This window comes from Perognathus longimembris, chromosome 6 (genome assembly GCF_023159225.1).
Source record: "Perognathus longimembris pacificus isolate PPM17 chromosome 6, ASM2315922v1, whole genome shotgun sequence".
NCBI lineage: Eukaryota > Metazoa > Chordata > Mammalia > Rodentia > Heteromyidae > Perognathus > Perognathus longimembris.
This window is the reverse complement of record NC_063166.1, coordinates 76,515,458-76,543,078: the sequence shown is the minus strand read 5'-3', so window position 1 is coordinate 76,543,078 and position 27,621 is coordinate 76,515,458. Positions and strand designations below refer to the sequence as shown.

The 27,621-nt window shown below is 49.6% G+C and overlaps 1 protein-coding gene and 1 long non-coding RNA gene across 2 annotated transcripts; one reads left to right on the top strand and one right to left on the bottom strand.

Moving 5' to 3' along the window:
• Positions 1-102: 102 nt before the first annotated feature.
• Sdc4 (syndecan 4) lies at positions 103-22,079 on the top strand. The gene is made up of 5 exons (XM_048349497.1): positions 103-210; positions 13,413-13,551; positions 15,275-15,321; positions 16,574-16,769; positions 19,967-22,079. The coding sequence occupies exons 1-5, from the start codon at positions 133-135 to the stop codon at positions 20,116-20,118; spliced, it is 612 nt and encodes a 203-aa protein (XP_048205454.1). The 5' UTR covers positions 103-132; the 3' UTR covers positions 20,119-22,079.
• Positions 3,739-17,409, bottom strand: LOC125353824. The gene is made up of 3 exons (XR_007211365.1): positions 17,179-17,409; positions 10,955-10,959; positions 3,739-3,749 (listed from the first exon to the last, which is right to left on the bottom strand). It is a non-coding gene; the product is annotated as an uncharacterized LOC125353824 (long non-coding RNA).
• Positions 22,080-27,621: the final 5,542 nt, after the last annotated feature.

The window sequence follows — 27,621 nt, the reverse complement described above, 5'->3', positions numbered from 1 at the left end:
CGGGCGGGGTGCGCGCGGGGGCGGGGGCGGGGCGGCGGGGGCGGGGCCGCCGCCTATAAGAGGGGCCGCGCACCCGCCCCGCGCCGCTCCGTTCGCAGCCCGCGCTCCGGCCCCGCTCCGCTCCGCGGCACCATGGCGCCCGCCCGCCCGCTCGCGCCCCTGCTGCTGCTGCTGCTCTGCGTGGGCCTCCCCGCAGCCGTCGCCGAGTCGGTAGGTGTCTCGGGGTGGCCGTGCGCCCCCCCCCCCCCCGGTGCCGGAGAGCCTGGGATCGCGGTGGAGTTGGGGCGCTCGGTGTCCCCGACCGGACTCGGAGGCCGAGGAAAACTTTGTTGGGAACTCCGCTCCGGGATGGCTCTCGGGGCGGCTTCCCCGCGCTGCCCGCCCGGCGCCGGCCTGGCCCCCGCCCCGGGCTCCGACCTGACCCGGCCGGGGTTGGCTCATCTCTCACACACCCTCGCCCCGTCGCCGGGATCCAAGGCGCTCGGATCCCCCCGCCAGCCTCCTCCGGCCCCCCTCCCCGAGCCCCCTCGGTGGTTGGCGACGAGGGGCGCAGCCGAGGTGCCCGCGTTGCGGGGGTGGTTTGGAGAGGCCTGCGGGGGGCCCTGGTTCGCACCCCCCGGGTGAGGACAGCTGAGCCTGACCTGAGCTCTAGCCACGGCCCCGCCGGTGACCTGGGGAGGGGTGGAGGCCCTCCCTGCCTCCCGGGAGTCTCCCTTTCTCCATCCACCGGGAAGGGGGAAGGGGGCGAGCAGCGACGGCCGCTGCTTTTCGGATCTTTACACAGTGGAGGGGGTCTTCCAAGGGTTTAGGCTTAGCCCTGGGCCCGGAGGGGGTGAGCTTTCTCCGAGGACGTGTTCGTTTCTTTTGAGCTCACCGTAGGAGAATTGGAGCGCCTACCCTGCGGGGAATGGGGCAGGAGGTGGAGGGGAGAAGGCGTCGGTGAGACTAGAGAAATCTCCCCCTTTCACTTGTCCATCGCTCCCTCCCAGGGGTTATGTAGGCCTGGGCCACCTAAAGCCCCATCCCAGCCACCAGCAAGGGAGTTAGGCCATCTCCTCTGGAAAGTTAGGGGTACGGGGAGAGTTGATCTGGTCCCAGGAGCTTAGGTTTCAGGTTTGATAGCCTCATTGGGAGTGGTAGGGAGGCATTCCCTGGAGCTTAATCATTCACGTTCATTCCTTTGAAAGCCCTGAGGTTTTTTTTTTTTTCCCCATCTGCCCATACGGGAAAGTTGGTTCTGCCTGCAGGCTGTGGTTGAGGAAAGGACGAGAGACCCTGGAGCAATGTCTCTGGCACGATTTAAAATCTTGGGTGACCCGTGGCAAGTATGTAGCTTGCTTAGTGTGCCCCCTCTCTGTTCTAATAGCTTTGTAATGGCTCTACAACTTGCTTAATACTAACAACCCCACTGCTTACTGTTCCTAAGCTGGTCCCGAGGCTAGAGAGGTTAAGTAACTTGCCCAAGGTCACACAGCTAATAACTGGCTGAGTCAGATTCAAATGAGATAGCCAAGCTTCCACCGGGCCTGCTGTTTTCTTAAGTTCTAGTGGGTCCTCATCTCCTGGCAACTCCAGCAGACTGATGTTGAGATTTGGGACTGGGAAGCCTCAAGGAATTCTGAGTTTGGAAGAAAACATTTCCCGGCTAGCACTCCCCTGATCTCTCCCCCACTCCCCCAGGACATCTTTGGGGGAAACATTGGCAAAGCAGGACCTGCCTCTCCAGGGCTCTAAATGAGATCCTGAAGGGTGTTTGGGAGTTGAGGCCTTGTGGGGGAGGTAATTAAAGGAATGCTGGCTGAGCAGGTGGAGGAAAAGAGGAAAGGACTCTGGCAGTGGCTAAGGTTACCATGTGGACAGTCACATGCCAGGCTCAGCTCTGGGGCTGCTGAGCCTACAGGTGCTTCTGGGGGAGGAGCAGGCAGCTGGGTCCAGAGGGCAGCCTGGAGGATGGGGTCTGGGGGGTGGGGTGGGGAGGCTGTCAGTCCCCTCTGTGTGGGGTGACAGGCTCATCAGCAAGGGGAGAAGTTAGCCCTAAGCAGTTGCTTCCTGAGAGTGTCAAGTCTTTTACCTGACCTCAGCTTTCCCCTTTCCGGTAATATCACAGATCTCTTGCCTCTTAATTGGGGCACCTAACTTCCCCTTTTGACCCCCCCCACCCTCCCCCCCAGCTTGTGGCTGGAAAAATCAGGCTGCGGTCACAGTTGATCGAGACTGGAGAGGGGGTCCCATGGACTCTTTTCTCTTTGCAGATAGACAAAAGTTATTTGCTCAACAGACATTATGATGGCGATTTATTGAGTACTTCCCCGGTGCCAGATCTGTTATGTTTTATCCTCACAAAAATCTATCGTGTGGTAACTATTATTCCCACCATCCAGATGAAGTATATGGGGAGAGAGAGACGACTGGATAACCACCTTCATACCAGAGAACATTCAGGCCATCAGATGTCGGCCTAGTCTAGTAGTCCTCTTCTCCAGTAGTGTTCTCTGGGCCCCTCCCCAAATTTCAGGTTTAATGCAAATCCTCCTTCCCTTTGGAGGGTGCACCCTTCACACCCTTGGGTGCCGAGAAGGGATCGCAAAGCTCCGCACCCAACTGCCCTCTCCTCTGTTTGGCGAGGGTTTGCCATCCTAAACCAGTTCTTCCTGTCCAGCTGGGAGCCTTCCCCATCTGCCTTCCTGCCACTCCCTCCCTAGCCAATTAAAGGCATCCTTGTTTTGGGAGTGGGGGGTTGAGGGGTGGGCAAAGGTGTTGCTGTGCAGGGGCCCAAGCCTCTGACTTGGCACAGGGCCTAGGCAGTTCTAGGGCACTACCCCCCCACTCACCAGGTGTATGTCAGTTTAGAGATGTTTCTGGTCAGCCTGAGCAATCTCTCTTTGAAGCACACAGAAGTGGGGGTGGGGCGGAAACCTTGGGGGTTGTAGGACCCTTAAGTGGCCAGTAAGAACTCTTGGAAGCCAAATTACAAAACTCCCAGGAAAATATTTGTGCCATGATTTTGAGGGCTCCACGAGGAGGGAAAGAGGTCCCTTGCCCTCTCAGGGTTGGTGCCCCCTAATGTCTAAAACTGAAGCTTTGAGCTGGTTGGTTTCAAGAGCCCTTTCCAGTGCTGATACTTGATTAATAATTAAGTACCAACTATTCAAGGTCTGTAGAGACCATAAGATGTCTAAGGTATCCCCTCCTGGGAATTAATAGACGCCACCAAATTTTGGAAGGCAAGGGAGTGGGAAGCTCCATCCATCTACCCTTAGCCTACTTCAAGACCTCTGTTTCTGTTGTAGTGAATACCTGTCCTTTAGTTAGTATTGGGGGAATGTTTGAATGAATGAATAACTTCATGTATGAACTTCATCCTAAAAGCTGCACTGAGGTTGATTGTCTCCCTAGGGTACTTCCAGGTGCACTTTTCCTTTTTATCTTTACTTTTTACAGGAAGCTGATGCTCAGAGGAATGTAGTGGCTTGCTGAGGTCAGAACCAGGTCTAACTGATAGTGCAAGTTGTCTGGTTTGATTGCCGCAAGAGAACATTCCAGATGAGATTTGCTTGGAGATAACCTTGAGTCTTACTTCTGCATTGCTGGCTAACTGATCAAACATTCTCTGTATCTCTGTCCCAATATCTCCCCCTCACCTCCCCCCCCCACACTTTTTTTGTGCCAGAAATAGAGCTTCAGCTTGCCCTGGGTGCAGTCTTTTAGCTTTGTTGCTCAAGGCTAGCTCTCTACCCCTTGAACCACAGCTTCACTTTTTAAGAGACGCATGAAATTCCTGCGTGGGCTAGCTTTCAGCTGTGATCCTCAGATCTCAATCTCCTGAGTATCTAGGATTATAGTTGTGAGCCAATGGCACCAGGCTTCAATATCCCCCATTTTAAAATGTGCCTTCTTTCCTGCCCTGAGGGGGCCCAGTGTGGAGGGGAGGAAAGAAAGTGTTTTTTGGCCTCTGGTAGAATCTGAACAAATCCTCGCCTTAGAAGAGCAGGCGGGGGGGGGGGGGGGGGAACGGACATTGAGCTCCTGCCATCCACAGCGCCTGGAAACGGGGCTTTCCTGAGGACTCAGAGTGCTGGGGTGACCTGATTGAGGAGCTGAGGGAGCCAGCCTGGGCTTCCAGCCCCAGCTTCTTGGTGGGAGGAATTGGCTCCTCGTTCTGTTTCAGCCTCCTGGTCTGAAGGAGTGGATGTGATTTCTGAATGAACCCTTCAAATCAGGAGAAGGGGACAGACAGGGTTTGAGTCACCATAGGTTAGTGTGCCTGCCTGAGTCATGAATTTCCTTTCAACTTCTTGGCTAATTGGATAGCTCTGTGGTGGGCATGTTGTAATAATGGACATGAAAGTTTTTGCCTTGACCTTGGGGAGTCAGTATCTTAGCATCCAGGACTTTGAGAGAGGCCTGGACAGGAAGTACTTGTACTAGGCTCCAAACCTTCAACAGCTTTTTGCTCAGATGTGACACGACATTGAACAAGAGTTTAGGTGAGCCTCAGAATCAATCTTTAGACTTCTACAAAGCCAGTGGCACATCCTTTTCCCCCTTAAAGCAAAAATGAAATTATAAAGCAAAGCTGGAACAGTTCAGATTTGCCTCAGGGAAAATCCTACGTTTTCTAAACATGTCTAAGATCTTTGGTTTTGTGTTGGGAAAATCTCAACAAGAGGTGTTAAATCTATCTCTCATTAGCAACATAATTTGGGCATACTATTCAACCTTTTGGGCTTTATTTTAATTGTTGTCGGTCATGAGGCTTGAACTCAGGGTCTGGGTACTGTCTCTGAGCTTTTGAGCTCAAGGCTAGTGTTCTGTCTACCACTTGAACCACAGCACTACTTCCAGATTTTTCTGAGTAGTTTATTGGAGATAAGATTCTCACAGACTTGACTTTGAACAAAGATCCTCAGATCTCAGACTCCTGAGAAGCTACAATTATGGGTGCGAGCCACTAGCACCCAACTACTTTATATTTTGTTAAGAAATTGGATTTTTTTCCTCTTTTGTTGGTTGTAGGGCTTGAACTTAGGACCCCTGAGCAACTGTCCCTGAACTCTTTTTGTGAGGCTACTGCTCTACCACTTTGAGCCACTGTGCCACTTCCTTCCCATGGTTAATTAGAGACAAAGAATATCTTGGACTTTCTTGCCTGGGCTTTGGCTGGCTTTGAACCAGGATCCTCAGATCTCAGCCTTCTGAGTAGGTAGGATTGCAGGTGTGAGCCTGGCTCAGAAATTGGGATTCTGAGCTGGGGATGTAGCTCAGTGAAAGATCACCTAGCTTGTAAGAGGCACCGGGTTCAATTCTCAGCAATGAAGAAGGGGGAAAAAATGATGATGATAGCATTGTGGAGAGGCTTAAGAAATAATAAGGTTGGGCAAATAAAGGGAACTAAACATGGTGCCAGGCAGAGATGAGGAATTCCTGGAGGAAGCTTTCCTTGGTGATGGCCCCCTTGCTTGGTACCTTTCCTGGCACTCTCAGATCTAACCTTGCAGCTGCGAAGCTGGAATGGGAGAAGTCCAGGGTGGGGCCCAGTCCAGCCCAACTGTTGTATTTGTTTATCTTAGAAAGTGGGCTGTTTGCTAATTATCAAATGGGTTTATATTTAAACAAGAACCAGTTCCCGGCAGTTCACTTCTTCTGCCTGCATCTTGCAGCCTGTAGGGGTAAGGGGTTGGGGGGTGGGGAGTGTTACCGAAGTACTAGAACCACTCAAGGGTCTGCTCAGGGTTCAGACCACCGTCCTGCCTCAGAGGGCACAGAGATTCTGGTCTTGAAGAAGGCCCCCATGGCTCACGCCTGTAATCTTAGCTACTCAGGAGCCTGAGATCTGAGGAGGGTAGTTTGACAAGTGGCACCATGGGCTTTGGGTTGGATAGACCGTGTTCCGAGAAGGCTGTTTTCCTGCAGTTTTATTGCGTGACAACCTAAAGACTGGGAGAGCATATATGTCAACAATTGGGTTCTGATTTAACCCTAGAACAAGAACCCTGACGTCTTGGGCTGGTTTGTCATTAACCCACTAGTGGGCTTTGGCATGTTCCTGCCCTTCGAATGCCTCCCTGACTTTGTTTAGGGGCTGGGGAACTGAAAAACGTAGATCTGCTTTACAACCAGAAAACCAGTCTCCATGGCTTTCGCCCAGCCTTGCCACTCCACCAGGGACACAGTTAAGTTAATCAGTCACTTTGTTAATATGAGAGCTCTAGTGTCCTCTATAAAACACCTGTGTCACTTGAGGGCCATAATCGGTGTTTGGCAAACTTGTAAAGTACTGGCTTAAGTTGAGCTTATTATTAGTAGCTAGACAAGGACTCCTAACTTGGCCAGAGGCTGGTTTTGCTGTGCTGTCTGTACACATTGGAAACCTGAATGGATCCTTGCAGTTCTCAGGGTTCCTGGGCCTTGTAAAAGGGTTCTAGGACACCCCAAAAGATCATTCCTCCTACTTTCTTACCCAACGCCTGCAACCCTCAGTGTCTCCTCACTTCTGTCCGGCCCCTCACCCTTTACCCTTCAGCCATCCCTTCCCTTGTCCTTTAAGCCCGGGGAGTTGAGTGGCTGCCCCAGTTTTCTCTGGCAGAGGAGAGACTGCTAGTCAGGTGACACCCAGGGTAATGGAAAGGGAGGCAGGGAGAGGCGTGTGTGAGTGTGTGTGTGTGTGTGTGTGGAAACTGTGACTGGGCCTGCAGAGACTGGCTGCACCACTCAGCCCTCTGGGCAGCAAGTGGCTAGGGCTGAGGAGTGGGGGGACACCTCTTGCCTTGGGGAAGCCCAGCGGGAAGAAGATGATGGGACAGACTGACCTGGTCTAGAGCAGTGGCTTCCCTGGGTGGCAGGGGAAGTTGGCAAGGGGCAGTAAGCCAGCACCCGGGTAGATCTAATCTGCTGAGACCAGGCTGCTGAGTCGGACCCTGGACTTTGCTCTCAGAACACAAGAGGCTTGTTTGCATCCTGAGAGCCTCCTGGCCAGCCACGAACCAGCTTGGATCTGCTGCCTAGATTACAAGCTCCAGCTTCAATGCACCTCTGTCTCTGAGGCCCTGAGGGAGCCAGCCCCTCCCAACTGTCTCCACTGGTAATCGGAGCAATGCCCAGTTTGGTTACCAGGCCTTAGGACAGAGGGAGGCTTGTCTTTTGGAGACCCGACCTTTTTTATAGGTGGGGAAACTGAGGCCAGAGAAGGAATCACCCAAGACCACCTACGGAGTTAGTGACAAGAGTCTAATTGGCTCGGGAAGGAGTTTTTTCTGTGGCACATCACCTCCCCTCTCCCCCCCCCCCCCCGCCCCCCGTTCTTAGCTGTTACCCCAGGATCCTGGAGTCCTTGCTGTGGGAATGGTCTTGCCCTGGGCTTGGTAAAGAGCTGGCTGCTGGTAGTGCCAGCTAAGCCTGGCTCTCTGCATGGTGATTGTGTTCAGAGTAACCCGACCTTGAAGTGGGCCGAGGGAGACATTTGAACCCTCACTCCACCCACCCCCCACCCCCAGAACTGGCTTAACCCTTCAGGTACCACACTATAGATAGAGGTGTGAGTTCTTTTTTGCTTTCTAGATATTTATTCCCCAGGGCAAGTCTGTGTGTGTGTGTGGGGGGGAATAATCTAGTAGAATTTCACTTCTAGTAGAACTTCCGATGTCTCAGTGCCTTCTATTTCTTTTGCAAAAGCACAGATTGCCTCTATTTTTATTTGCTTAGCACAAGGTACTCACCACTGTGACCTAAGACAGGGCTCTACCCATTCTGAGTCTCACAGATTCCACACCATTGGAAGGGATATAAATTGTTGTTGAAAGTCATTGGTCCAAAACAGCAGAATATTTGCCATTATAGGAAATGTCCCTCTGTGGCTTGCAAAACGCCTCCCATCAGGTGACTGGCCTCAGTCCACTTCTGCAAGTTTCCTTAGGTGTCTGACCCTTGAGCACTAATCTCCCTAGCCTGAAGGAAAGCGGGTGGGGGTGGGGTTAATAATAGCACCTGCTGTGTACCCGGCCACCTGCTGAATCCCTTGTGTACATTAATTCATCTCCTAGACCCTGGTTACAAAAGAGGAAACTGAGGACTTCAGAGTTGGGATAAAGCTGGGCTCTGGGGGCTCACACCTGTAATCCTAGCTATTCACACTGTGATCTGAGGATTGTGGTTCCAAGCCAGCCCTGGGAGAAAAGTCTGTGGCACTTCTTGTCTCGAAGTAACCACAAAAAGCTGGAAGTGGAGCTGTGGCTCAAGTGGTGGAGAGCTAGCCTTGAGCACAAACGCTCAGGGACAGCACTCAGGCCCAGAGTTGAAGCCCCAGGACCAGCAAAATAAAATAAAGAGTTGGGATAAATTACTCCAGACTCATAGTTGGAAAGGGGTGGTTTGGTTGGTTGGTTTGTGGTTCCTGGGCGGTGGTGCTAGGAGAGGCAGGGACAGTGCCGTAGTCCCTGCTTCCAGAATCACACTGGACAGCCCAGCAGTTGGAGCCCAAGGGTACTTACTTAACATCGCCCTTCCCCGAAAATTTGACTTGCCCAGCTACTACTGCTCTCCTTGGTCTTGCCTCCTGAAAGCAGGATCAGGGGTGGCCTTGATGCCCTGCCTTTCTCCTGGGGAGGAGGCAGGTGTGTGTAGAGGGGTGGAGGGGAGGCCATTAGTGCATAGTTAACCAAGCCCTGACCCTGAACTCCTCCCAGGCGCTTCAGCCAAGTTTCTGGTCCTTTGTTTAAGCCCTATTACTTTCACCTTTGTTTACTCCTGGGCAAAGGAAGGGGCACCCTGGGCTGGGCTGTGTGCTGGAGGGGGTGGGGAGAGAGTGGGCAGCAGCAATGGGAAACCCATGGTCTGGAGGAAGATCCAGGTTTGAGTCCCAGCTCTGTGGCTTTCTGGCTGCATGACTGGATCTGCAAAACAGGGAAAAGCCCTTGTAATGCTGTGGAGTCCGTTAAATGAGCACAGAGAGGACCCAGCAGGGTCTTGGGACACATAGTAGGTAGGAGTTACCCCAGCTTTTCCTGGGGTGACAGAAGCTGTAGGACTTTGGGATAGGGCTAGCAGCCTTTTTTCCTAGCTTCACCATAAAGCTTAAGGGCTAGGTGAGGAGTCTTAACTGGAGCCATAGCCACCGCCTGCGGACTTGCTGAAAACCCTCAGAGGTGGCCCCAATCTGAGAAAGGAGAGAGGGTAAATCCTGGGAGCTAAGACACCTACCTCAGCCTGGCTCTTGACCTTGACAAAGACACTGAATTCTCAACTTTTTCAAGGGTTATCAAACAAGGTGGTTGGACTCAGTGACCTCAGAGATTGTCCGTTGGCACGTGTTAGTCTTTATAAAATACAAGTGGACCTACTCCCTCTTTACCTTCCTGGAAGGCCTGGGGAGGAACCCAAGATCTCCAATCTCCTGTAGTCATCCAAGTACCCCTCAGCCCTAGCCACCAGATTAGCAGAGAGCCTCACACCTCATTCAGCTGAGGGCTTCTCTTGTGCATCAGTGAAAGAGGGTGTCTGAGCACGTACACACATGAGGACACACATGCCCAGACAGGGTTGGGGTGAGCTGAGGAGAACAGGCCACATCCCTAGCCGGGAACAGGGCTGGGTCCCTTTTTGGTCAGGGTTGGGTCTGGATGATGGATGGCCTGGCTCTTCAAAGCCACCCCAAACTGAATGGCCTTTGTCTGAAAAGAAGGTAGGGGAGGGGACGTTGTTGAGACCTTCCCAACCTCTAGGATAAAAAAAAAAAAAAGGTTACCCATAATCCTGTGGGGCTTAATCCTGTCTTGCCAGCTTTGTCCTAAATGGCTCCTTCTACTCACTGGGTGTTTGCTGGTTGTCAGAAATTGTGAGCAGAGAGGGAGCTTGCAGTGCTCCAGGAGGCTTCATTTCTGTGTCCTCCATCAACAGCCTCACAAGCCCTTCATTTGCCTCCCAGGCTTCATCTAATGCAGCTTCTGAAGAAGGTGCTTGCAGAGCTCTGAACAAGGATCTGGGCCTGTCCCCCCCCTCCCCCCCACTCCACTGATCCTCAGACTAATTGTGCATCTCTGGGAGCCTTGCGTGGAAAGGGCCAGGGATGATCAGTGCCCCAGAGCGGGTTGAACTGGAAATAAATCAGTTTTGCCACTGTCTTGACTGTAAACTCTTCTCGCTCCTCCTCCTTTGTAGTCTTGATTTCTCTAGTGTAGATGGGAAATAATTACTGATAGCCAGTCACTGCATTATAATCCCCAGGATTTTTTTTTTTTAAATACTGTGATAGTTTCACATACGAATGGAAGGATGGCCACCGGGGCGCTGGTGGCTCACACACCTGTAATCCTAGCTACTGGGAGGCTGAGATCTGAAGATCCTGGTTCCAAACCAGCCCAGGCAGGAATATCCCTGAGTTCTTACCTCCTGCTAACCAGTAAAAAGCTAGAAGTGGAGCTGTGGCTCAAGTGGTAGAGCACAAGCCTTGAGTGAAAAAGCTAAAGAGACTGTGCCCAGGTACTATTCAAGCCCCTGGACTAACTCTCCCCCATTAAATGAAATTAAAAAAAAAAATAAGTGAAAGAAGGGTTGAATGCATGAGCAAGATCCTGTAGCTCCCAGAAGACAAGGTAGGTCGGGGAAAAGTCTCTAGGTCTGAAACTTGTGTTGAAATCCTAGTCCCTGTCAAGCCCCACCCCCAAGCTAGAAGTTTGACCTCTTTGCTGAGGACTATGAACTCTGGCCCCCCCCCCCCCCCCCCCGTCCCCCAGCCAGTATTGTTTTCAGGCCAAGTCAGTAGATAAACTACTCCCCCCCATCCCCGCTTGCTCTCTCTGAATCTCTCCTTCTCTGCTGGTTTTGACATAACTACGTGTACACCTGTGTTCATGCATATGTCCATGTGTATGTGGTTAACATCCCAGCTGACTGAACTGTGCCTGAGTTTTGGTCCAGAGTGGCTGCTTTCTGCTTGTATAGCTTTAGACAAGTGACTGACTTTGCCTTTTTGAACTTTGGTGGAAACAATGGTTTCTACCATTGCCAAAAGGGACCATTGTTAAGAGAATTGGCTAGAGACTGACTTGGTGGTGCATACCTGTGGTGGTGCACACCTGTGGTCTGCAGTACTTGGGAGGTTGAATGAAGCAAGAGGATCACAAGTTTGGGATCAGCCTGGGCTACACAATGAAACACGTGAACAGTGAAACTGAGAAGAGGGATCCAGTGAGGGAGGGAGGGAAGGAAGAGCTAGATGGGTCGATAGATAAGTAGGTAGGTAGATAAACAGATGGACCCACACGTGTTTAAGATCTCACACTGAGCAATCCACCAAAGTCCTGCTGCTTTAGATCCTGAGCCCTAGGGGAATCTGCAGCTGGAGATGTGAGTGGAAGCCCTAGGTCTCTACCTAGGTAGATATACTTACACAACCTTGCAGAATCCTTCCCCCTGCCCTGCCAAACCAAAGCCACAGGCATAGCCTGTGTGTGTGTGTGTGTGTGTGTGTGTGTGTGTGTGTGTGTGTCTTAGGGGGAGTGCGGGTGAGCAGGGAGTGGAATTCCAGCACCAGCAGCTCCCCAGCTCCTGATTCCGGAGTCATGAAGTCATCCCTAACCAGAGTTTAACCCCTGCTGGAGCCCACCCCCACGTGTGTGCCCAGCGCTGCGCATTTGTTTCCTCTGCCCTGGGGTTAGGGGGATGGCTCCCCGCCGCCCTCTAGCCTGACCCTGCTTCCTTCCCCGTATCCGGCATCCTGCCCTCAGGGGGTGGAAGAGAGGACCCAGATAGGGCTGCCTCTCCCCGGAAGCCTGGGGGAGGGAGGGTGCGGGAGGAGCCTGTTCTGAGAAGTGCCTCTCCTCACCGCCCCCACCCCTCTCTGGCCACTCAATACTCTTCCTGTCTTCGGGGGCAGCTTTAAACAGACCTTCCTTCTCAGGGGCAGCCTCCTGTGGGTGAGGGCAGTTTGGAGCAGTTAGAAATGCACCTGGCTTCTTTCTACCCCCGAGCTGTGTCACCTGTGGCATCTTAGGACACTGTCGTGTTACGGGTTCAGAGTCTCTCATTCCTTTCTGGGTCTCCAGTTTGTATTCTGTGGTTCCCAGCAGACCCTTACCTCCCATAGTTAGGGGATCTGGTTGGAGTGAAACTGAAATACTAGACCTTGCTTAGAGCTGTTTAGTGGGCAGACTGAGGCCCAGGTCCAGGAGCTAGAGGAAAAACAGTGGGCCTCCAATGCCTTCTAGCTACTGAGGGAGCTTTGTTTTCCACTGGGCAGAGCTCGGGGCCAGGGGTGGAGTAAAGTGCCCTGCCCAAGTGCCCTGCCCGGCTCTGGGAAAGTTCTTTACTCCCCCTTTGGACCTTGGATAGTTGGTGAAAGCTGCTTGGTGTGGGGTTGGGCCTCAGATTCTGCATTGACCAGCTTGGGTCTCCGTGGGGTGAGAGCCCAGTGACACTTCCAGCACAGGAGGGCAAGACTGTGCCTCTGTGTCTATCTGCCATGGTACTGGCCACGGGACAGAGGAATCCAGGAGTCTGCTCTTAGGACGCTAGGTCTGAGCAGTACGTAGATAGATGTGAGCCTGTCTTGAAGGGTGAGTAAGTCAGTCCTGTCCGTCCCTGCCCAGTCTGACTCAACTGGGAAGGGTGCCCCGGAATGGGCAAGGCCAGAGCCAGTAAGGGCACTAGCTGTCACGAATGCATCAGCTGCCACTGTGTCATGGGACCCTGGTGGGGGGGGGGTTGTAACCCCCGGGCTCTCACTGTGCCTGGGGGGTGCTGGGGGGTGTCTTCTTCTGCCTGCCAGTTAGTTGTGTTACCCAAAGAACCTGAGTTGTAGTCTTCCCACCTCTCCCTGGTGCTGGGCCTGGGGCTTAGACTTAAAGCCTGGGCATTGTCCCTGAGCTTTTTTTTTTTTTTTTTCTCAAGTGCTAGTGCTCCACTTCAGTCTTTCTAGTAGTAAATTGGAGATGAGTCCGGGTTTTCTTGCCCAGACTGGATTTGAACTGTGATCATCTGATCATAGCCTTCTTGAGTGGCTAGGATTACAGGCACACTGGTGGTGGCTGGCTGAGTTGTAGTCTTTAATACCCAGTGTCTTCCATGGTAAGATAAATTAACAACACCTCCCCAGAGTTATTTTTAAAAAAACAAAAAAACAACAGCCTGGTACATGTAGCAAGTGCTTAGTAAATGGTACCTAGTAATAGGAATAATCTATTATTATTTTTATTAACCCAGAATAGGAAAAAGACTTGTGTCAGGTAACACAGCAGGATGTGTGTTGGGGGAGGGGGGTTGGGGGGAGAGAAGAGTCCAGGATCCAGGTTTCCAGACCTGGCTGGGTCCTGTGAGAGTTAATACTTGAGGGTCCACTCTGCTGGCTGTTTAGGGGTCCAGCTGTTGTGGAGCACGAGGGGGAGGCTATTGGCTGATGCTCTTCTTTTCGTCCCTTCTAGATCCGAGAGACTGAAGTCATCGACCCTCAGGATGTCCTGGAAGGTGGATACTTCTCTGGAGACCTCCCTGATGACGAGGATATCGGAGGGCCGGGGCAGGACAGCGATGACTTTGAGCTGTCAGGCTCTGGAGATATGGGTATGGAGAGACATGGCAAGCTGAACGAGGCGGGAGGGTGACGGCCAGGCTGGGATTTTTGTGCTTGGGGATTTTCCAACCGCGCTCCTCCCCCAGCTCCAAAGGGAAAACAGAAGTGGCGGGATTAACCTTTCCCAGAGACCCTCTGGGGGGACTTGTGTGTTGCTTTGAATTCATTCCTATCTCTGGGATCTCAGACACCAGCCTGAACCTGCCCTCATAGCCCCCCCCCCCCCCCCGCCCCGTGCCCTTTGGCAGAGGGAAGAGCGAGGGTGGAGAGGAGGCACCCAGGGAATGTTTTTCTTCCTTCGGAAGGGAAAAGTGAGCGGGTGGGGCAGAAGGGGATGTGTGGACAGAGAGGGGTGAAGAGTCAGGAGTAAGCCCCTAAACCAGGCGCTGGTGCTTAGGTTTGTAGGAGACTGAGAACTGAAGGATGAAGGTGTGTAAGGCCAGCTTAGGCAGAAAAATAAAACAAATATTTCACAAGATCCTATCTCAGAAATCTCAGGGCGGGAAGCATAGCATGGTTGAGTGCCAGCCTAGTAAACTCAAGGCCCTAAATCCAAATCCCCATAGCACCAAAAGCAAACAGCTCAGCTTCAGATTAGGTTAAAGGGACTGAGGCTTCTTCTAGCCAAACCAACCAAAAGTGCTTTTGTAACATTTGACATTCCTGGCTTTATGTCAGACTGCTCGCTGGTCTCCTTCCCTTCAGTCTTCAGGGATATGCTCCGTATTCCAAGTTGGAGTCTTGGAGTCACACAATGTGCTGGGTTCAGACCTCAATTCTGTTACCTCTGTCTAATCCTTAGATTCTCCCATCTAGCAGTGATGACATCAGCATTGTGCGATTGAATCAAGTTCATTCAGCTCTTGGCATATACCAAGCATTTAGGAGCTATATGTGTGTGTGTTTTCAAACAAATTATATTGTGTATATTTAGGGTACACAACCTGCAGTTAAAGGCTATGTACATAGGTAGCAAAAAAAAATGTTGCTCTTAAGCAAATGAACCATATGTAGTCACACAGATGTTTTAGTATTACAATGTGTAGTGCTTAACACTGCAATTAGTATCCTGAAACTTTAATTCTCTGGGGATCTTGTTCAAATGCAGAGTGAGATTTTACTGGTAGCAGGCCTTGTGCATTGTGTGTGTGTGTGTGTGTGTGTGTGTGTGTGTCTGTCAGACTTGAACTCAGGGCCTGGGTGCTGTCCCTGAGCTTTTGTGCTCAAGGCTAGTTCTCTTATCACTTTGATCCATAGTGCCATTTCCTGTTTTTTGGTGTGTTAATTGAAGATAAGAGTCTCGTGGACTTTCCTGCCCCCCAGGCTGGCTTTGAACCTCCATCTTCAGATCTCTAAGATTATAGGTGTGAGCCCCTGATGCCTGGCACCTTCTGCATTTCTATCCAGCTCTCCCTAGATGTTGTTGGGTTCTTGATCCACACTTTCTAGAGCTGAGAGTTTGGAGCAGACCCAGATACCTGTGTAGACACCAGTGCAGCCAGCATTGCTGTGAAAGGGTCAGGGAAGCAGGTCTTAGGATCCTATCCTGTTTTTTTCAGCCCAGGTGACTGGGGTTGAGTGAGGTAAACTTGCTCAGTTGCTGGATCTAGAGCTTTGGGGGGTTGGTTGTAAGGTAGGACTGCTACCAGCTATGGACAAGAGGATCAGTTATGTGGACCAGGTATTCATGCAGCCATTATTCTAACCTTACAGATGACTCAGAGGACCATAGGACCTTCCCCGAAGTGATCCATCCCTTGGTAAGTGCTGCATGCCTTTCTTTGCCTGTCTCCCTTTTCTCTTCTGTGATATGTTTGGAGAGAGAGATGGAAAATTCAGACACACCCTGGGCAGAATAAGTAGGGATCCAACACTTGTCTGGAAGAGGAAGGCCTAGGGTAGAATTAGCTACCGCAGGTAGACCATCTTCCATGAAGGACAACCCATCCCTTTTCTGTGCCTTTGCAATTGTTTCCAGCACAGATATCACATTGTGCATGCAGTTATGTGCCCTGTATTGTCCACCTACAATGGTCTTGAGTAGCTCCCTACAGAACTGAATTCGTTGCATTCTTATAAGTTGCATAATAGTTTACCTGATTGTTCTTATTGGTGGGGAAGTTGCTTATAACTCCTCTCTGTCTCTCTTTGCCAGTCCTGGGGCTTGAACTTAGGGCCTGAGCACTGTCCCTGGCTTTTTTTTTTTTTTTTGCTCAAGGCTAACACTGTCACTTGAGCCACAGTACCACTTCTGGCTTTTTCTATATATGTGGTGCTGAGGAATTGAACCCAGGGCATGTATACGAGGCAAGCACTCTTGCCACTAGACCATATTCTCAGCCCCTTCTGTCTCTTTATCTCTGTCTCCTCCCCTTCCCTCTTGTGTGTGTACCTATGCACACTTAAACTCAGAGCCTGGGCATCATCCAGCTCCATTTCTGGCTTTTTTTGGGGGTGGGATGGGGTAGGGTGCTTAATTGGAGAGAAGAGTCTCACATACTTTTGGGCTTTCCTTCTAGGTCTAGCTTCGAATTGTGCTCCTCAAATCTCTGCCTCCTGAGTAGCTAGGATTGTAGGTGTGACCAGAGGCCCAGCTGTTTATAATTTTTTGATATCCTAAAGTGGAAACACTTTGACAGGCATCTTTGACATAGTCTTATTAGCTCCTTGGGATGCGATCTAAGGGCAAGCAATTTCTAAGGTTTACCACCTCTCTCTCTCTCTCTCTCCCTCCTCTCTCCTCTAGAATATACATAGACAGGAGTGGAAAAGAACAACCCTTTCCCTATGCCCTCATATTGGATTAATTTCCCATTAGGAACAGATACAATAGGAAAGCCAGTGGCATTGTTTTGAGAGGTGGATGGCTCCTATCCAGGACAGGATGGCTCAGTCTAGATTTTACACCTGGCCAAATGTCTCTTCCCTCTTCTGGGTCCCCCCCCCCCACACACACACAAACACTGGATTTCTTGAAAATATGCTCAGTATTTCTTTTCCTCTCCTCTACAGGTGCCTCTAAATAACCACATCCCAGAGAGGGAAGGGCCTGGGAGGCGGGTGCCCACGGAAACTGGGGAACTGGAGGAGAATGAGGTCATCCCCAAGAGGATCGCACCCTTTGGGGATGAGGATGTATCTAACAGAGTGTCCATGTCCAGCACCGCCCAGGGCAGCAACATCTTCGAGAGAACGGAAGTCCTGGCAGGTAAGGCCCCTGCCCCTCTGGACAAGCCTGCAGTGAGGAAGTGTTCAGTAGTGCTTCTCCTCCTTGAAATCCGCTGTTGCCTTGGGGCAGGAAGGACTTTACTTCCCTTAAGGGGCTCTAACTGCTTGCAGCCCAGTGCTGGGGGCAGATCATCACATATCAAAGGTTTCTAAAGAATAGTCTAAAGGTTTCTGAAGAATTGTTGTCTGGCCTTTAGCCCTTTAGGTATTTATTCCAGTCACTTTCCTTGGCTTGAGTTTGGCCTCTAGGAGTTAATCATCGAATAGTTAACGTCTTCAAAGAGCCTGGTTGGTAGCTCCTTAGAATTAGATTGGTTTCCCTTCTGCCGGCTCTGTCCCTTGGCAGCCTTGTGACCTTGGCTCGGAAGAGTTTGAATAGGTTGAACCACCTACTGGGGAGATGGGTTTCAGGATACCACCATGAAAAATTAGATAGGAAATTAAGTAAAGGGCTATTAATGCTATTGTCATTGAGTCTTCATTGTCCCTTCAGGATGTGTGTGGGGCATATGTGACACTGTGCCTTGTGTAAGGGCGTAGCGAGGTTAAGTGTTTGGTGGGAGGTGAGACGTCTGCAACTGTACTGTGCTGGTGTAGGTTAAGCTCCATCCAGCTGAGGTGTCAGGCCCGGCGGCAGGGGGTACCCTTAGCTAGTGTACCCTTCCCTTAGCTAGTGTCCAGCCCTGTTTGGGGAGAAAGGTGTAGGTGTCACCATAGCTGACTGTCAGGAAGGAGGGAACTTTCTACTGTTGTATCTGCCTACTGGCTATGGTTGAGGACCTGCCTGGGTGAACCAACCAGCCGAGTGGGTTCCCCTAGGCCCATGCTGGAAACCAACTGGGCCAACAAGCTCTGAAGTTTCAGGTACAGGGAAAGAGCTCTGCCAAATGCTAGTGGTGACACAGGTGAAGGATCTCTTACATCTTACAGATGGGACAAGAGTATTGCTTGGGATGGTCTTGGGCTAGGCCCTGCCTCAGGCCTCTTGGTACCCATGGCAATGTTTTATTTTTACTTTTCCTATACCACTTTCTGTGTTTACAGTGGTAGAGGAGGATGAGCTGTGAAAACTAGAGCAAGTTTAGCCTTAGGCCAGTTAATCTTAGGAATGTCAAATGGTTCTGTGGAAGTATTTCAGTGGTAAAGCCCTCTGCTATTCCTCTTTTTATGCTCAGCTGGCATTTTTTTTGTTGTTTTTTTTTTGCCAGTCCTGGGCCTTGGACTCAGGGCCTGAGCACTGTCCCTGGCTTCTTCCTGCTCAAGGCTAGCACTCTGCCACTTGAGCCACAGCGCCGCTTCTGGCCGTTTTCTGTATATGTGGTGCTGGGGAATCGAACCTAGGGCCTCGTGTATCCAAGGCAGGCACTCTTGCCACTAGGCCATAACCCCAGCCCAGCTGGCATGTTTTATTTGTTTCTTTATTGTTGGTTGTGGGGCTTGAACTCGGGCCTTGGGGCACTGTCACTTGAGCCACAGCACCACTTCTGGTTTTTGAGTGGTTAAATGGAGCTAAGAGTCTCACAAGAACTTTTCTGCCTGGGTTGACCTTGAATCATGATCCTCAGATCTCAGCCTCCTGAGTAGCTAGGATGACAGACGGGTCACTGGCGCCAGGCTCAGCTGGCATATTCTGGATGACAGATTTTTACCTCTGTTTAGCTTTTGCCTTGAACAGTGAGAGATTGTACTGCTTCCACAGAAATACGGAAAATCGCTGTTCTAGTCTAAGCTGTTCTTTGTTACCCAAGGAGAAACTGAGGCCCAAGCTTTCGGCTCACAGGGCAAATGAAGCCGGGTCATCTCGTTACACCTCCCTTTGAGAATGGCATGTTTTCAGCTAACTGAGGGGGGCTTTTCCATTCTAGTGGCTTTCCAACAGCACTTGTCACATGTCAGAGGAGTCTCCTTCCCTTCATGTGTCCCCAGAACAACCTGACGCGGGAGTCTGATGAACTCTCAAGTCACAAAGCCTGGGTGTGGAGCATCTGACATTAGGCCCTGCCCAGTTGACTTCTGAGCATGTGCGTGGACCTTCACCCCAGTGGGTGTCCAGCATCGATCAAGGGCCTGATGATTGATGGAGGAGTGGGCTGTGACGGAGAAAGTGCTGGAAGCAGGAGTGAGACCGATGCCTGGAGTTCCGTGTGATTTTTTTTTTTCCTGGCACCACCCTGGAGGCCCTTGGTTGCTGCCTTTTATAGGATTTTAGCCAAGAAAAGAACCTTATTTGGCTCCTTTGTGCCACCTCACCCCCTTCTGTGCGTAGACTTGTAGTGTGTACAGGGATGGGAAATTAATCTTCTTAGGCTAAGACCGAATTAGGGTACTCAATCTGCTACAGAAAGGATTCGGTGAGCCATCCCTGCCCCCTCACAAAATGAGTCATTCAAGCCACCTGGCCTGGTGGACAAAACAGATGCTGACTCCATGCTAGAAGTCCACTTCGGCCCCACACGAGCCAGACGCTCCTCACTGAGCTGAACTGGGAGGGCCATTTACCAAGTACCCACTGTGGTGCAGGCCCAGTTCAGCTGCTGGGGACTACATACAAACCACAGGGGGTCACAAGGGCCCAAGTCTTGAGCATATAGGCCTGCAAGAGGCACTTTCAGATAGATAAATGCATTTTAATCTGTAAGAGAAAATTACAGGAAGGGATACTCACCTCTAGTTTACAGTGACAGAGATGGAATTTGCCTCAAATGACACAGCCAGAGGGTGGGAGAGGTAGGAACAGAAACTAACCAGAGCCACTGAAGTATACATAGGGACATAATCTACCATGGCAATAAGTGTGTTCTACATGTATGCAGAATACATACAGTGCCTCTCTAACGTTGTATAGGCTCAGATATATATGTGCACACCCGGAAAGCTGTAAAGCACCTCATGCTGGGGGGTAGCTGTATCTATGGGGGTGTCCATAGCCTGCTGTTGTCCTTGATCCTAACTCAGTACTGAGCTACTGCTGGAGAGTCCTTAACCCTGTGGTCTCCAGGGACTTACTCATAATACCTAGTGACCCACTTGCCCTATTTGAGGTCACAAGGGTCACTGGCACAGGTGGTGGTGACAGTGAGGGTGACTGTTAGGGGACTGTCTGGGTGATGGAGGGTGTCTAGTCTAAGGTGCTGAAGAAGAACTCTCACTCTGACCCCCTGCCCTCTTCCTTTGCAGCTCTGATTGTGGGTGGCGTTGTGGGCATCCTCTTTGCTGTGTTCCTGATCCTGTTGCTGGTATACCGCATGAAAAAGAAGGACGAAGGCAGCTACGACCTGGGCAAGAAACCCATCTACAAGAAAGCCCCCACCAATGAGTTCTACGCATGAATGAAGCTCCTCGTGGGCACAGCTTGGACTTTTGGGGGAGGGAATCCAGAGGATTGTGAGTGATGGGCATTAGAGTTAGGGGGTGGGCACCTTCATACTGACCCGTTGGGTGTCTCCAGCTCTGATTGCCTCTCCAGAATCAGAAGAGACATCTTCCACTGTGCTGCCTCGAGCTTCTTGATTCTTTGGGCCTTACCTTAGTTATTCTGGCAGGAAAAATATATGGGGTTACCCTTGACCTTTCTAAGGGCAAGCCTGGGGCTGGGGTTTGGGTCATTCAAAAGATTTTTAGATTCAAATCTAGAGCTTTTACTGAATGCATCTCATTGGAGGGCCCCCCCCCCCTTTGTCTTCTATAAAATCTAGAGGTGACTTGTGTGAGTCCTGGTTAGAAGTCTGCCTGGGCTGTCCTCCTTTCCCATTCTGTTCCCAGCCTGCCCCTCTGCCAGGAATCAGCACAAGGCACTAGAAGGCCCTGCACCTTGGCGCCTCGAGGCCTGTCCTCCGTGGGTGCTTCTACACTACAGGAATCTCTGTGGTAAACTTGGGGCCATTCTAGGCTCTGTCAAGTGACTTTTAGAAATCAGTCTTTTCTTTCTTCTTCTTTATTATTATTTTTTTTAATGTGGGGAGGGAGGAAGGGTCGGGGAGATGTGTGGAAAGCTCACTTTGAAGTGGATTTGTAGAGTATTTGTATATCTATTTTGTTGAAATGACTGTTCATTCCTTTGTGTGCAGAGTATCTGTGCCTGGGCAAGGGTGTAGAGATGGAGAAATGTTTTTATCTCGTTTTGTTTGTTTGTTTTTTTCCCACTGCCTATGCTAAGTTTGTATTTAATGGTTTTGTTTTTGTTCTTATGTGTTTCTTGAAAATGAGAGGAGAGCAGGAGATGTGATTTTTATTAATTTTTTTTTTTTTTACTATTTATAGCTTCAGACAGGGCCCCTCCCTTGTTTCCTCTTTTTTTCACCCCTCTTTTGTTAAAAAAAGTTCAACACTCCCTGCTTATGACCTTTGCCTCTTTCTGAAGCTGCTTCTTCTAAGTTAGCTTTTTGCTGAAGCCTAGTTTTCTAGCAAATCCAGATTCCAAAATATAATATAGTGGATGGTGGGGAGTTTATGTCTGTGTTCTTTCTTGTATTATTCTCCTTTCTTGGTTCTAGAAAAATAGATAAATATATTTTTTCAGGATAGACTAGGGTATTTCCAGTTTCATGTTGGCTGGATGGATGAGTGAGTGGATTTTTGTATGACTAGCTTTTTGTTTTTTTCCTCTTCCCTTTTCTTGCCCCATTCTTGGTGCCTTCTCCTGACTGGGCTGGAATGATTGAGGGTTGAGCATTCAAACGCTTTTTCTGCCTTCTTCCTGGGACTCGGCAGAAGGGATTCTTGGATTTGCTTTCTCTGAGCCACTCACACGTGGCTTGTTGAAATCAGTTCAGTTTCCATCATGTGAAGGGAGAGATATCACCTCACAGTTGCAGTGACTGACCACACCGGAGAGCTCGGTGGCTCCCCTTCCTGGCCCTAGGAGAGGAGAGGATTTCCACGGATTGGGCACCTTGTGTCAGAGACCTACACTGGCATAGTGACTCACGGCTTAGCTTTGCTGAGAAAACCCTTATCTCCCTGGGCAAGGAAAAGGGACGGGAGCAGGGAGGAGGGCAATGGAAAGGGCCTGTGCTCCTGGCCTCTGCCTTTTACAGAAAAGAGGCCTGGTGCATTGGCTCATGTCTTCTTATGCCACTGGCTGGAGTGGGTGGGAATCAGGTTCCTCTACTGCATCCAGTGGCTCCTGTCATTACCCCAGCCCCGGGTCCCAGCTGGCTGGGTCTTCTTCTGGCCCCAGTCCCCTGTATTGGAATGAGCACCTTTCTGTAGTCCCTCTGACACTGTTGTCTGTTACTGATTTTTTTATATATATATATAAAAAGATAATAAAACCTGGTACGTTCTAGACCGCCTACCTCTGTCATTTTGTGTTTGTAATAAGTCATTATTTCTGGGTTCAATAGTCCTAGAACTTAGTGAAGCATGAGAAAATTCCTTTGATTGAATACATCCCCTCAGCCCCCAACCCCCCATCCCCCCCCCCCCCAGTGCCAGATACAGATACAGGAGCAGCGGTGGAAGAAGACTGGGAGGGGCCTCCACGAACGGGAGATGTCAGAAATTGCTCGCTGGTGGTCTGGACGGTATATCATCCCTGCCTTCCTGTGTTGGTTAGGCAGCGCTGTGTTTAAAAGCAAGCACACAGCCAGGCATGGGTGGTTCATACCTGTGTAATCCTAGCTACCCAGGAGGCTGATAACAGAGGATCACAGTTCAAAGCCAGCCTTGGCAAGAAAGTCTGTGAGACTTATCTCCAGTTAATCACCAAAAAGCTAGAAGTAGAGCTGTGGCTCAAGTGGTAGAGTGCTGGCCTTGAGCACAAAAGCTCAGGGGCAGTACTATGCCCTGAATTCAAGCAAGCCCCAGGATTGGCACCCCCGTCCTCCTACTCCTTCCCCCCCCCCCCAAAAAAAACAAACCTTGAATGAGTTGCCATTGATACAGAAATAAAGTTTGTTTCTCAAAAAAGTCCAGATTCTTATATTTTTTTGGTAGGGTGACAAATCACTTGGGCAACTGTAGGTATGCAAAAAATGGGTATAACTGAAGGCAGCTCCCTTCTTAATCTGGTTCCATGTCCCATCCTCTTTCAGCTTAGCTTCTGCAGACACACTGATTGGAAGGTTCTAGAAACACTGATGACAATCTCTCATGATCCTCATAACAGCCCTGTGAAGTGTGGGTCATTTTTACCAAGTGAGCAACCTGCCCTTAGCTTATGTGTGCTTATGTCTAGAGCCAGAGCTGTGGCGGTTGGTTTTCCCTTGCTACCACCACATTAGTGCTCCTGTGTAGTGGGGGGAGGAGGCCAAGAGGGGCTGATAGTACAGTGCTAATAAACCCTTACAAACTGCCCATTCCACCTTCCAGGAACTCATTCTCAATGCTTTACGCCCAAATCCATTCATTGCCCCCACAGCTCTACAGTGGTGGTACTGTCAGGGATACCACCATTTTACAGATGGGAAAACTGCATCTAAAAGGTTAAATGACGGGGCTGGGGATAAGGCCTAGTGGCAAGAGAGCTTGCCTCCCATACATGAAGCCCTGGGTTCGATTCCCCAGCACCACATATACAGAAAATGGCCAGAAGTGGCGCTGTGGCTCAAATGGCAGAGTGCTAGCCTTGAGCGGGAAGAAGCCAGGGACAGTGCTCAGGCCCTGAGTCCAAGGCCCAGGACTGGCCAAAAAAAAAAAAAAAAAAGGTTAAATGACCTGCCCAGAACAACCACCTTACCAATGGTAGAGCAGAATTTGAACCTAAGCAGCCGGACTGCTCAGAACTATTGTACCCATCAGATTTATGTTGCCCTGGACTCGTTTACCCTCATAACCTACTTGAAGCAGAAGATGAGGCCTCAAATCTCTCCTAAAGTTTTGTGATACCAAGGTTTTGCTTTTTTGGGGTGTGGGGTGGGGAAGAGTAATGTGAGGCTTTAAGTGGCTCTGTGGTCTTGTCATTGGTTGTTTTTTTTTTTTGTTTTGTAGTAGGGCTTCATATCTGTTAGCTTTTCACTGTTCAATGCATACTAGCAGCTATGGGTGTTTAATGAAAACATTAGGAATACAAACTGACTTCCTCAGTTGCACTAGCCTTACCCTAAGTGCTCAGTGGCTAATGGTTATGATCTTCGACAGGCAGACAGAACATTACACCTTTCTAGAAACTTGCAGATCCAGATACAATCTGTTTAGATTGCAGTTTCCACCAGCTGTTTTCTTGCCCGTCTACTACCTAAAGGGAGGGTCAGAGCCTTGGACACACATGGTTTCATAAATGTCAGTGTCATTGCAACCCTCTCGGTAGCACCTTAGCTCCAGAAGTCTGTAATAAATACCCATTACTACTAAAATTGTCCCCCAAATTTTGGGGTTTAAAACAACAGAAATCCACTCAACAGTTCTCATGAGTCAGAGTAGTAGGAGTAGTTTTAGCTGTTGGTTCTGGCTTAGAATCTCCTATGGTGGTTGTACAGATACTGACCAGCATTGCAGTCACCTGAAAACTGGGCCCAGAAAGTCCACCTCCAAGATGGCGCATTCACTTGTCTGGAAACTCATTGCTGGCTACTGTCTGGATGCCTCAGTTCCTCTACATCATGGCTTCTAGAACAGTCAGTAATTCAAGAGGCTCAGGTAGAAGGGAGCTGTATGGGTCAGCTTTCATCACAGTGACAAAATACAAGGGAAGGATTTATTTTGTCTCCTGGTTTCAGCCCATGAACTCTGAGCTTCCTATTTTCTAGGCCTGTGGTGAGGTGGAATATCATAGTGGAACCGAGCTGCTAGCCTCATGGTAGCCAGGAAACACAAGGACAAGAAAGGGCAGGGGTAAGGTATGCATTCCTAGATCATTCCCCTAGTAATATAACTTCCTTCAACTGGACTTCACCTACGTTTCTACCTTACAAACTTTTCTACCTCTAACAATGCCATCATATTATGAATCCATGAAGGTATTAACCCATTGAGTCAGTGTCCTTTAAGCACTCGCTCTCCAAATGCTTATCTACTAGCAACCAAGTCTTCAACATGTGAGACTTTTGGGGTGACACTTCATATACAAACCACACACACACATCCATCTTAGTGACAGTTTAAAGTCAACCCAGGCAAAAAAAAAAAAAAATCCACGACTTACCTCCAATTAACCAGCAAAAAAGCCAGGAGGGGAGGTATAGCTCATGTGGTATAGAGTCAGCCTTGAGTTAAACACAAAAACAAAAAACGCCAAGTGAGTGCAAGGTCCTGAATCCAAGCTCATTACCAGCACACACACACACCTATATACACACACTAATGACCATGGCCCCATGAGTGGACAGTACTGGGGGGTCAGAAGCTGATATTTTTCTGGAGAGCTAACCGAATGGCAATGTTATTTCAGAGAATTGAGCAAGGAATGCAAAGCAGATCCTGGACCACATCAGGACATGTTTGTTCAGGATCTGCCATTCTGAAGCTATGCAAACACCCACCCATGCGTGGGGACCTTACTTGCACGGGCACGGGAAAGTTTACAAGCCAAACAAATCTTTGGCTTGGCACTTGTTAATTACATTTTAGTTACATCCTTTCCCTGCTGCACTTTTAAATAAGACAACCTGTTAGAAGCCCCTTGAATTTTCAGTATATGCTGGTAATTCACACCTTTTTTTGTAGATTGTGAACCCGAGCTCAGCCAGTCGGAGCAGAGGGGCAGGGCCTGCTGTGTTAGGGGTAAAAAGAGAGCAGCCTGCCTGCTCTGTGTGTTTGCTTGCCAGATTTTGGTAAACTTTGCCTTGTCAAATTCATTTCAAGTTGGTGTCCTTATTCACTACACAACACCCCCGACATCCTGGGCCATTTCCAACAAAGGTTACATTAGATAGCAAAGGCGAAGGGATTTTGCAGATGTACTTGATGTCTCAAATTAGTTGAGTTCTGAACTTGTGAAAGGGGAGTTATTCTGGGCATGCCTGATTCAATCAGTTGAATTGAAGAAGGAATATGCCATGTGTTGTATAGCTTTAAGGAAGTGGAAAGCAGTCGTGTGCGTGTGGAAGGGGAATTGCGGGTTGAAGAAACTGAAACCCCAAATGACAACATGAGCATAGCTGTGGGAATCCCTGAGCAGAAGACTAGCTAAGGTGTGCTTGGGCTGGCTGGAAACAGGGACAGTGAATGAGCGTTGTAACCTGCTACTTTTGTGGTGGTGGTGGTTCATTATACAACCAGAAAACATACACAGGAAGGTCACTTACCATCAATTTCCTCATTTGTTTATTTTTCGGGGGAGTTCATCAGACCCTGAGTTAACCAGAATTTCATGCTTGCTAGGCAGTGTTCCACCACCACATACCTAGTCCTTTCCCATCTGTGTGTGGTGAGAAAGAAAAAGAGAGAGGGAGATTCAGAGAGAGGGGGTAGAGAGAGAGTGGCCAGGCTCTGTTAGAAGTGCTTGATTTATATGTATGACCTTATTCCTCATGACAGTCTGTGAAATAAATATTATTTCCATTTACAGAATGGAAACTGAAGCATAGAGAGGTTAAGTGGTTTGAGCTTGTCAAATTCACCCATCTATCTAGCACACACTGCTTAAAAGTCACCATTAAATAATTCCATTCCTTCATTCTAATATGGGTCATCTGAAAATAAATATGTCTTAAGAGTGCATAAATACAAATGCATATTAAATATATCCAGGGTATGTCTACCAGGACAAAACCAGCCAGGTTCAGGATACCCCTACTCTAGCATAATGGTGCATGTTCAGCCAGCCAGGGTGAGAGAGAAGGAGGCTGTGGACCAGATTGGGACTCCAGAAGAACCCCAATCAATTAGAGGCTCAACCCAAATATACAGTTGGTCATGGGCTTGAACCTCAAGGCCTGAGCACTGTCCCTGAGTTTTATTGCTCAAGGATAGCACTACTACTTTGAACCCCAGATCCACTTCCAGTTTTTACATGGTTAATTGCAGGTAAGAGTCGTACAACCTTTCTTGCCCAGGATGGCTTTGAACCGTGATCCTCAGAACTCAGCCACCCGAGTAACTAAGATTAGACTTGTGAGCCACCAGTGCCCAGCTGCACCTTGATATTTTTAACCAAAGTAAGCCCATAAACAACTTGGTCACAAGCCTCTGCCTTTCTCAGAACATTGCCTATTCTTTTCCCATGACAAGCAGCCAGGTGTAACAGGTGTTTGCCTCTTAGCCTACTGAAAGCATTGTTGTATCACCACTACCCTTCCTTTGTCCCTCGGAGTCTGGGACAGAGCCAAGCCTCTGTGTGTGTATGTGTGTGTGTGAGTGTGTGTGTATGTGTGTGTGAGTGTGTGTGTATGTGCATGCACACAGGCACACACACACATGCACTAAGAGGTGGCCCTGGGCAAAACCTGTACATATCATACTGGTCTCATTTCCCTTAAAGCTATTTCCTCTCCTTTGTCAGCTTCACGGTCTACTTCCTCAGCCACAACATCCTCCCCAGGGAGGAACACGTCTAAGAATTGTACCTACATTGAAGATCTAGCTATTTGCTGAAAATCGAAGCTAACAAGAAACAAAAGGTCAGTACTCAGAAACCAGGAGATGAGTTTATTAGTGGTGGGGCCTCAGGCACCATGTGTGATGGTAAACTGGGATGATCTGGTCTTATCCCTTCATGCCTCATCCCCCACCCCCACCCTGCTCCAGGCATACCCTAGCTATACCCTGCAGAGAGGCAGAATGACAACTGGGAGAATCTTACAGCTTCAGACTTTGTATGGGGAGTGCAGGATTCAAATCAATAACCAGCTCTGCTGTGACCTTAGCCTCTACTCTGAGAGCCTCAGTTTCCCATCTGAGGAAACATTTCCACCTTATTGGGGGAATATTTACAGTAATATGTACTATAGATG

Excerpts from the sequence above, each read along its gene's own strand:
- Sdc4 (XM_048349497.1), top strand. The coding sequence starts at position 133 with ATGGCGCCCGCCCGCCCGCTCGCGCCCCTGCTGCTGCTGCTGCTCTGC. Across the intron at positions 15,322-16,573 it reads CCGAAGTGATCCATCCCTTG|GTGCCTCTAAATAACCACAT; the intron begins GTAAGTGCTGCA and ends TCTCCTCTACAG. Across the intron at positions 16,770-19,966 it reads GAGAACGGAAGTCCTGGCAG|CTCTGATTGTGGGTGGCGTT; the intron begins GTAAGGCCCCTG and ends CTTCCTTTGCAG.